Genomic DNA, 10,635 nt, shown 5'->3' with positions numbered 1-10,635 from the left:
GGGTCCGATTCTCAAGGTTCTGAGAGAATAGGCCAAAAGAACTGGGCCACACTAGGAACTCAAATAGAGTACAATGACACATCACACCAAAATTAAACGTCTTTTTTAATCTAAAAGCACATTATACTCGAGTATGTAATTATTTTATGACGAGTAACAATGCTGATTGCATGTCATCATAGCTCACAATTGATTAGTTTTCTCGCTAGCCACCATGCGAGTCTCATACACACAGAATACATCCAGAAAGGAGTACATCCACAAGACAGCTTTGACTGGTCAATGTGTCTACACTCTACACTAAATTGCATTGATTAAAGGTTCTTACAGGACCATTGTATTTTCTTATAAACTTTCAGCACTCTTCCCATTTTCAGTCACACACACTTCCGTACAAAGTGAATTGGTGTCCTGTACACATGCTTAGACAGTCTGACAGCAAGCTAGCCGAGTATATCATGAGGACCATCAAAACAACTAGATGCTGCCATTGGTAAAGCATGAAACAACTATACTTGCATAAGTAAAAAAGCACCCCTTCTACAAGGTTCCTTCAATCATGCAAAGAAACGCATCAGTGGGCAACAGATATCACAGGATACCGTTTCACAAACACCACGAACTTTCAACCTAGCAGCGGTGTTCTGAAGACAACAAACCAAGCATCTATCAAACCAAAATGAAAATAACACAAAATAAACGGCATCCAGTAGGTAGTAGTCAAGAGTCATTCCTCTGTTGATTGTAAAAGTTCTCCACCTTTTTCGACAAAGGGTAGATTTTATTGGCTCAAAAGGGAGCATCAAGAGGATACAAACCGAAAGAGCACACACCCAGCCTCTGCAAAGCTAGGATGCACACAGCCAACACCAACGGACACACTCAAAAAACACGCCGGCAAATAGCAAAGTCATGTAAGACAAAAACTATGCATTGGCAAGGTATAAAGAAAAACCCAAAGCGATCAGATCCATGATCGGCAAACTACATCAATGACCATATCCGCGCAAACCAGCTCATGACACCACACAGTCGACAAGGTTCTTCAACAACAACGCCTTCAAGAAGGGATCCAACCACCAAGGCCAGAATCTAGGTTTTTAGCCTGAAGAATCAATCCGAGCAATGCCTTCAGCAAGGTAACGGCATAAAAAAAACATCGCCATTGCCAGGCATAACCAGCTCGGGTCAGGCCTAGGCTTTCACCCCGGAGCTCGCGACCGAGAAAAGTTCTCCACCTACAGCTTCGATTATATCGCCTACAGTTTCTGACTTTCCAGAGCGTTCGGTGGCAGCTCCGGACGCTGAAATCCCTTCCTCGGCAGTTCACCAAGAAACTAAGGAAGAGCATACTGGTGACTTCCTCGCATCGGTGGCACTGCCACCACAGCAGTGATGGTTACGCTTAGGCTTTTATCAATCCGCCGGAGCAAATCAAAGCTACTAAAACGAGCAGTCCATCCATCTAGTATAACTTACAAGCAACCAAGCCAGATGACTTCCAGTTGGAACCGAAGAACAGACGCAGCAAGCCAGTCTATATCTATACACAACTATCATTCCCTTGCTAACCATTGCGCACTCGTGTACAGAAGCCCGCGGCAGGCCGGGAGAAAGATCTAGCAGGAGGAGCAGGGAGAATCACCGCTGTCGCCGATGAGGAGGAGCTTGATGAGGTAGTCGTAGTCGGCGCGGGCCCTAGCCGGCGGCGCGGCCATCGCGCTCCCCCGGCTCCGATCCTACCGGCGGCTGAGCTGGCGGGAGAGAAGAGAGAGGTGTGATCACAGGCGGCACGATCGAAGGAACATCGGCGGAGTGTGGCGTACCGGCCGATGCGGGGAATCGAATCGAATCGAATCGGGGACGGGGACGGGGAGGGATCTGGGGAGATCGTATCGTAGGAACAGGCTTGTGTTTTTTTTCCTGGCAGGAGAGAGAGAGAGAGAGAGAGAGAGGGGCTATTTTGGTCAAGACTGTGACGCTTGCTTTTTGAGGGAGTTTTGGGTCGATTGCAACGTGCTGTGACTAGGAATTCCTCCTCCAATGCAGGTTCTGGCCTCCGACGACCTTTCTTTGAACCAAAAGGTGAAGAAAGAAGCCCTATAAAAGGAGAGGAAGCATGGATCAAGTTTTAGCATTTTGAATGATATGTTTTGTTTATTTGGGGCGGCTACGTCCTAATGGTAGAGGCGTATAACAGTCCCACGGTTCCATGCTTGTCCTCGTGTGGTGGTCACGACTGATAAGGAGCACTCGTGGTTTTGGTCGTGGGTCAGCATCCGAGCAAGTTCTCGTCAAGAGCTTCAGCATGATTTGATGGTGGTGACGACAACGATGATGTTAGGTTTGTTTCAGTTAGAGCTTTTCACTATTCAGGACATGGGTTGTTTTTTAGTCATGGCTGTCAGGCTCGCTTTTTGAGGGAGTTTTGAGTCAATTGCAAGTTGCAGCTTAGCATTCTCCTAGTTAATGTTGTTGCCTCCATGGGACTTTGGATCGTGCTTGCAGACTGAGTTCATGAGCCCAACACCCTCTCTGCCGATTCTTATCGACTCCAACAACCTTGTGGAGAAACCAACCCTAGGAAAAAGAGGTGAAGAAACCATGGATCATTTTTTAGCGTTTAGATGAGCTTTTCTATTTTGTGTTCATTTGTCTTTGATAGCTGTGTTTGAATGGTAGAAGTGGTGTCGTACAGAATAAAAGTTGCATGGTTTTCATCTTTGTCCTAGTGTGGTCGTCACGACTGACGACAAGGAGCCTTTGGGGGTTTCGGTCTGGTGGATCGACGATTACCAATCTAGCGCGGTGTCGTCAAGGGCTTCGATGGATGGTTACTAATCTCGTGGATTGTCGTCAAGGGTTCGGTGTGTCTGTATTCAGTTGTAACTAGCTTCCTTATCTCCTGTCTTTCTTCCTCTCCAAGATGTATCTCCAATAACCTTGTACGCGTGATCTGGCTTCGCAACCCTGCCAATATAACATGCAACATGTCATGGTATTTCCTCGACATATGGCAACGGGTGGCTAATCATGTAGGGGGTCAATAGAACGTTGCCGGGCTCTAGAAGCGGGAGTAGGCAAGACCTCAAACGGCGCAGGGTCTTACCCACGTTCGGGGCTCTCCGTGGAGATAACACCCCTAATCCTACTCTGCGGGGTCTCCGCATCACTATGATCAACAGTGGGCTACAAGGTTGCTCCTTGAGCTGTTCGGGCTAGAGGAAGGAGAAGGCAAGCTAGCTCTACTTCTCCCTAGCTATGTGGGTGTATGATGAACTAAGGGTTGAACCCTTTGCATGGGTGACCATGGGGGATTTATATAGGCCTATCCACCAGGGGTGCAATGGTAATCCGGCTGGTCGTAGGACCCGGCCGTCAGTGTCTCTAGGCTCCGCCTTCTTCGCCGCAGCTGGGGCCTGCCGCCTGGTGGGCCCCACCGACTGTCATGGATTCGGCCGACAGGTAGGGCCCGCCGCCTGCAGGCCAGGGGGACCATGCTACACTGTAGCCTCGCCTCTGATGACGGTTGCTTGGTCGGGGGGCATATGGCTACAGCGCCGCCGCCTGGCGGGCGATCACTGTAGTCACACCCCGTCACTTCTGGTTAATGGTGCACAGACTCCAAGGAGAGGGGAGGCCGCCTACAAGGGGTCGGCCTTCCCTTGAGGCCATCTGCTCAGGCCTTGCCGCCTTCTAGTGATACGCGGGTAGGCGGGGGCCGCCGCCTGCGGGCCACCGTCCGTCCATCGTGTGGGCATGGCCCTGCCTGACATAGGCATCGTCATGGGCCGCATGGCTACAGTGTTGTGCCAGGCGAGGGGTGTTCGCCAGGTATGCCCGCACTGTGGCCACGTTCCATCCAGGATAAGGAGGGTGGCAGGTGGTACTGTTGCCACGACCTATCGTGTCGTAGCAGATGGGTGCAAACTTTAAGGAGGGGAGGGGCCGCGTGGCAGACCCATGCCCTTGCCGCCTTCTAGGGTGAGCCGCCTTCTAGGAGGCGACCCGTTGGCACCATCCGGCCTTGTGACTAGTCGGACCGAGGGGCTAGGCTAGCCCCGTTCTCTTGAAATCTGCTGGGATGTTGATGAGGCTACCCAGGGTTTATCCCCCCGTCAGTAGTCCCTGAAGCTGGTGAGGTTCTGCGGCTTCGGGCAGCCGGAGAGCCTTAGCAGTTTCCCTCTTAAGTGGCCTTCGGCCTTCTGCTCCTTCCGGCTGGGAGGAGTCGGACGCCAGGAGCCAAACATAGTCGCGACCACCTGGCGGAATTCAAACAGTCGTGGTGGGGGCCAGGTGGCGTGCCAGCCGGGCGACAGGCTCGCTGCCAGCTGCCTGCCCGCCATGCGGCACTAGCCGGCCAGGTTGGCCTGCCAGCCCACGCGCGCGACGGGACGTTGCCGCAGGCTCGGGCCTGCCACTACAGGGCCTCGGCATGCGCGCGAATCCGCTGCGGCCGAGGTGGACGGTTACGCTTCCCAGGCGCGATTAATACACACCTTAAAGGCGCGGAAGATGCGGGGTCATGGGGGGAGTGGGCGCAGTTAATCCCGCGCTCCCCCACGTCTCGCCCTCGGCTCCGCTGCCGGGGGGCTATAAGTAGGGGAGGAGGGGGCGGCAGAACGCACGCGCGCCCTCCTCTCCCTTCGCCTCGCCTCTCTCCCTCTTGCGGCCGCTGCATCTCCTCCTCTTCCCTAGAGTGATGTCGTAGCTCGCCGTCACCGAGCTTCTCCACGTCGCAGCCGCTCCACACCACTGTCGAGCTCAGAGCCCATGGCGCACAGCGGCCGCACTGGCGACTGGAATGGCTCCACCGTCCATAAAGACCACCTCCAGTTCCTCCGCCAGACGCGGTGGCTCCCCCATCCTTCCAACGTCAATGTGCGCATCCTCCCCGCCGAGGGAAATCTCGCTGGCGCTAGAGGGCAACGAGCGCGTCATCTTCCGGTCGCATTTCCTCTGCGGCTTCGGCCTTCCGGTGAGCGGGTTTCTCCGCTCGTTTATGGACTTCTACGGAGTGTAGCCCCACCACCTTACACAAATTACGGTGGTGCTGCTCTCCGCCTTCGTCACCCTCTCCCCACACTCGAGCTGTGGGGAGAGCTCTTCTACCTCAAGCTTGGCACCGCCGTCAAGAATGAAGCGGCACAGTGCGGAGCATGCGTCACGGTGCAACGCTCCAGGACCGGGGGTGGGACCCGCTTCCCAGATATCGCCCTGCTGTAGTCGGCCAAACTCTAGCAGAGATCATACTTCTACATCAAGAACATCCACTCGACGCGGAACTACGTCAACCTGCCAGCTTACGTAGCCGGTCCGCCTGCCGCGCCCCGCACCAACTGGAGCTTCCGACCGAAGACCCTGTCGGTTGCCTCCGCCACCGCCCTCGCCAGGCTCCAGGTGATGCTGGACTCGGAGGGCCTCAAGGCCTCCGACTTGCTGGCCGCCTTTGTGGAGCGCCGGGTACTGCCTTTTCAAGCCCGACCCCATACCATCAGCAGTATGAGTGGATGTCGGGATCCATCCTGGATGTCCACCAAGGAGATGCCGGTCATGGAGATAGGCCGGCTGGTGAACCACATCTCCGACTGCAAGCTCTTGAAGTCAGACTGGCAGTTCGTCAAGCCGCCGTACAGCCGGTCTCATCCGCCGCCTTCGGTAAGTCTTTCAATTCTCTGTTTCTTTGTTATTTCGGGTTCTTCTGGCTGCCTGAATAGTCGGCCATGGTGCAGTCCCTCCTGGGCCAGACGGCCACCAACACACCGTCCCCAGGCGAGCAGCTCCTGCCGGACCGGTCCAAAAGCGACAAGGACGACCCCGACTTGGGGGCGGCTTCCATGGAGGAGGACGACGCCACAGGTGGTGGTGGAGGAGGAGCAGGCGGCTTCTCTGGATGCGGTATTGGGGAGTGGCCAGACGACGACGAGCCGCGCCACAGCCACCGCACCGACAAGGCGGGCGCCAGCTCTTCGGCCGCGCCGACTGCAGCAGCCGGCGTGCCGAAATGCCGGGCTGTACGGCAACCGGCCCAAGAAGCCGAAGACCTCGACCGCCGCGACCAAGCAGCAAGAGGCCGCCGCGAGGGCGGCCCAGTTCTAGAGGACCTCGAAGCCACGCCCGGTGGTGTCTGGGTAAGTTTTTTTTATTTTCCTGTTGTTGCTTCTTGTTTGCTATTTCTTCAATGGTCTTTCTTGCTCCCCTGAGCAGGGCTCCGCTGTCCCTTTCACGGGCCCTGGCCGCTTCGGTGGTGGGGGTGGACGACAGCTCAGCAGGCCCCCGCCGCGTGGACCCGCTCGCCACCCTCCAGGAGGCCACAGAGAGGAACACGCAAGAGTGTGCGAGGAGCGGGACACCGCGGCCCGGGAGGAGGCAGCCAAGGCGGCGCAGGCGGAGCGCAGGCCGAACCGGCGAGCAAGGAGCAGGCGGACGAGGCCGCCAAGGCGCATGATAACCCACAAGTGTAGGGGATCGCAACAGTTTTTGATAAGTAAGAGTGTCAAACCCAACGAGGTGCTAAAGGTAGAATAAATATTCCCTCATGTTCTATCGACCATCGATACAACTCTATGCACGCTTGACGTTTGCTTTACCTAGAACAAGTATGAAACTAGAAGTACTTTGTAGGTGTTGTAGGATAGGTTTGCAAGATAATAAAGAGCACGTAAACAAAAACTAGGGTTTTTTTAGATAAAGAAGCAATAAAGTAAATATAGCGAGTGTGGAAAAGTGGTGGTAGGAGTTGTGAAATTGTCCCTAAGCAATTGACTATGTTACTAGACCGGTAATCACTATCGCAATTCTATTTGAGGGAGAGGCATAATCTAGCATACTTTCTCTTCTTGGATCATATGCACTTATGATTGGAACTCTAGCAAGCATCCGCAACTACTAAAGATTCATTAAGGTAAACCCAACCATGGCATTAAAGTATCAAGTCCTCTTTATCCCATACGCAACAACCTACTTACTCGGGTTTGTGTTTCAGTCACTCACGCAACCCACTATAAGCAAACCATGAACGCATTGCAACACCCTACAACAGTAATCCCTCACATTTGCGCGACACGGAGGGCACCATAGGACAGCACCAATAATAAAACATGCAACTCAAACCAATCATAGCAATTCATCAATCACCGATAGGACAACGGAAATCTACTCAGACATCATAGGATGGCAACACATCATTGGATAATAATATGAAGCATAAAGCACCATGTTCAAGTAGATGGTATAGCGGGTTGCGGGAGAGTGGACCGCTGGATATAGATGGGGGAAGGTGATGGAGATGTTGGTGAATATGACGGCGGTGTTGGTGAAGATCGCTGTGATGATGATGGCCCCCGGCAGCGCTCCGGCGCCACCGGAAGCAAGGGGGAGAGAGGCCCCCTTCTTCGTCTTCTTCCTTGACCTCCTCCCTAGATGGGAGAAGGGTTTCCCCTCTGGTCCTTGGCTCCCATGGCTTGGGAGGGGCGAGAGCCCCTCCGAGATTGGATCTATCTCTCTGTTTCTGCGTTCTCTGTTTCTGCCCCTTCACCATTTCCTTTATATCTGGAGATCCGTAACTCCGATTGGGGTGAATCTTTTGCCCAGATTTTTCTTGTAAAATTAGCTTTCTTGCGGCAAAAGAAGAGCGTCAACCGCCTTAAGGGTGGCCCACGAGAGTCAAGGGCGCACCCAGGGGGCGCCCAGTCTCGTGGCCACCTCGGACACCGTTTCGCGTTGATTCTTCCTCCGGAAAATCCCAAATATTCTAAAATAATTCTCCGTTCGTTTTTATCCCGTTTGGACTCCGTTTGATATTGGTTTTCTGCGAAACATAAAACATGCAACAAACAGGAACTGACACTGGGCACTGGATCAATATGTTAGTCCCAAAAATAGTATAAAAAGTTGCCAAAAGTATATGAAAGTTGTTGAATATTGGCATGGAACAATAAAAAAATTATAGATACGACGGAGACATATCAGCATCCCCAAGCTTAATTCCTGCTCGTCCTCGAGTAGGTAAATGATAAAAAAGATAATTTTTGATGTGGAATGCTACCTAGCATAATCTTGATCATATGTATAATCATAGCATGAATATTAAGACACGAGTGATTCAAAGCAATAGTCTATCATTTGACATAAAAACAATAATACTTCGAGCATACCAATAAAGCAATCATGTCTTTTCAAAACAACAAGGCAAAAGCAAGCTTATCCCTACAAAATCATATAGTTTGGCCATGCTTCATCTTAGTCTCACAAAATGCTCCCATCATGCACAACCCAGACGACGAGCTGAGCAATTGGTTCATACTTTTTAACGCGCTTCAGCTTTTTCAACCCTTATGCAATACATGAGCGCAAGCCATGGATATAGCACTATAGGTGGAATAGAATATAATGATGGAGGTTATGTGGAGAAGACAAAAAAAGAGAAAGTCTCACATCGACACGGCTAATCAACGGGCTATGAAGATGCCCATCAATTGATGTCAATGAGAGGAGTAGGGATTGCCATGCAACGGATGCACTAAGAGCTATAAATGTATGAAAGCTCAACAAAATAAACTAAGTGGGTGTGCATCCAACTTGCTTGCTCATGAAGACCTAGGGCATTTGAGAAAGCCTATCGTTGGAATATACAAGCCAAGTTCTATAATGAAAATTCCCACTAGTATATGAAAGTGACAACATAGGAGACAATCTATATGAAGACCATGGTGTTACTTTGAAGCACAAGTGTGGAAAAAGGATAGTAACATTGCCCCCTTTTTTGGGTGGGCTTCTTTGGCCCCCTTTTTTATTTAGGCTTCTTTGGCCTTTCCCTTTTTTTTCTTTTTTTATGGGGCAATGCTCTATAATGATGATCACCACATTTCTATTTACTTACAACTCAATATTACAACTCGATACTAGAACAAAGATATGACTCTATATGAATGCTTCCGGCGGTGTACCGGGATGTGCAATGATCTAGCGTAGCAATGACATCAAAAAAAGGACAAGCCATGAAAAGATCATGCTAGCTATCTTACAATCATGCGAGGCAATATGACAATGAATGCTCAAGTCATGTATATGATGATGATGGAAGTTGCATGGCAATATATCTCGGAATGGCTATGGAAATGCCATGATAGGTAGGTATGGTGGCTGTTTTGAGGAAGATATAATGAGGCTTATGTGTGATAGAGCGTATCATATCACGGGGTTTGGATACACCGGCGAAGTTTGCGCCAACTCTCAAGGTGAGAAAGGGCAATGCACGGTACCGAAGAGGCTAGCAATGATGGAAAGGTAAAAGTGCGTATAATCCATGGACTCACATTAGTCATAAAGAACTCATATACTCATTGCAAAAGTTTATTAGCCCTCGAAGCAAAGTACTACTATGCATGCCCCTAGGGGGATAGATTGGTAGGAAAAGACCATCGCTCGTCCCCGACTGCCACTCATAAGGAAGACAATCAAAGAAACACCCCATGCTTCAAATTTGTCACACAACGGTTACCATACGTGCATGCTACGAGACTTGCAAACCTCAACATAAGTGTCTCTACAATCCACAACCACCCACTAGCATAACTCTAATATCACCATCTTCATATCGCAAAACTATTGCAAGGAATCAAACATGTCATATTCAGTGATCTATAAGTTTATGTAGGATTTTATGACTAACCATGTGAATGACCAATTCCTGTCATCTCTCTAAATAGATATAAGTGAAGCAAGAGAGTTTAATTCTTTCTACAAAAGATATGCCCACTCTCTAACAAATATAAATGAAGCAAAAGAGCATTCTACAAATGGCGGTTTTCTATGTGAAGAGAAACAAGCAATCCAAACTTCAAATGATATACGTGAAGCACATGAAGCATTCTATAAAGCCATACTCAAAAGATTTAAGTGAAGTGCAATGAGAATTCTATAAATCAATCAAGGACTATCTCATACCAGCATGGTGCATAAAAGAAAAGTGAAAACTAAATGCAAAAGACGCTCCAAGACTTGCACATAATGCGCGAACGAACGAAACGAATACGAAAACATACGATACTTGTTGAAGAAAGAGGGGATGCCTTTCGGGGCATCCCCAAGCTTAGACGCTTGAGTCTCCTTTAATATTTACTTGGGGTGCATTGGGCATCCCCAAGCTTGATCTCTTGCCTCTCTTCCTTTTTCTCATATCGAAACCTCCTCTATTAGACACTTCATCCACACAAAACTTCAACAATAAACTCGGTAAGATCCGTTAGTATAATAAAGCAAATTACTACTCTCGGTACTGTTGCAAACCAATTCATATTTTGTTTTTGCATTATGTCTACTGTAATATAACTTTTTCATGGCTTAAATCCACTGATATAAATTGATAGATTCATCAAAACAAGCAAACTATGCATCAAAAACAGAATCTGTCAAAAACAGAACAGTCTGTAGAAATCTGAACATTAACCATACTTCTGGTACCCCAAAAATTCTACCAAAATTAGGAAAAATAAAAAAATTGTACAGCATGACATTGCAAAAGTAACCAGAACCATTTGACGTTCCAGTTAAAATGTAAAATCGAGCACTACAGCCAAAGTTTTTGTCCTGCATCGTACAAACCAACAAGCATTGTAAACATCCTAAAGGCAA

At 49.7% G+C, this 10,635-nt stretch overlaps 1 protein-coding gene across 2 annotated transcripts in view; it reads right to left on the bottom strand.

Annotated features, from left to right (window-relative positions):
• Window positions 1–1,987, bottom strand: part of LOC119277528 (ras-related protein RABE1c) — a 4,388-nt gene extending 2,401 nt beyond the window's left edge. The window contains exons 1-2 of one of the 2 annotated variants that reach the window (XM_037558809.1): window positions 1,827–1,987; window positions 1,646–1,754 (exon numbers count right to left, since the gene is read on the bottom strand). In XM_037558809.1, the coding sequence (XP_037414706.1) occupies window positions 1,646–1,718 (73 nt within the window). In that variant the 5' untranslated portion in view covers window positions 1,719–1,754; window positions 1,827–1,987. The remainder of the gene's footprint in view (window positions 1–1,645; window positions 1,755–1,826) is intronic. The other variant, XM_037558811.1, reaches the window with a different exon arrangement.
• Between the last annotated feature and the right edge of the window lie 8,648 nt (window positions 1,988–10,635).

The sequence above is a fragment of the Triticum dicoccoides genome, chromosome 3B, assembly GCF_002162155.2.
Source record: "Triticum dicoccoides isolate Atlit2015 ecotype Zavitan chromosome 3B, WEW_v2.0, whole genome shotgun sequence".
NCBI classification, from domain to species: Eukaryota; Viridiplantae; Streptophyta; class Magnoliopsida; order Poales; family Poaceae; genus Triticum; species Triticum dicoccoides.
This window is presented reverse-complemented; position numbering and strand designations above follow the sequence as displayed.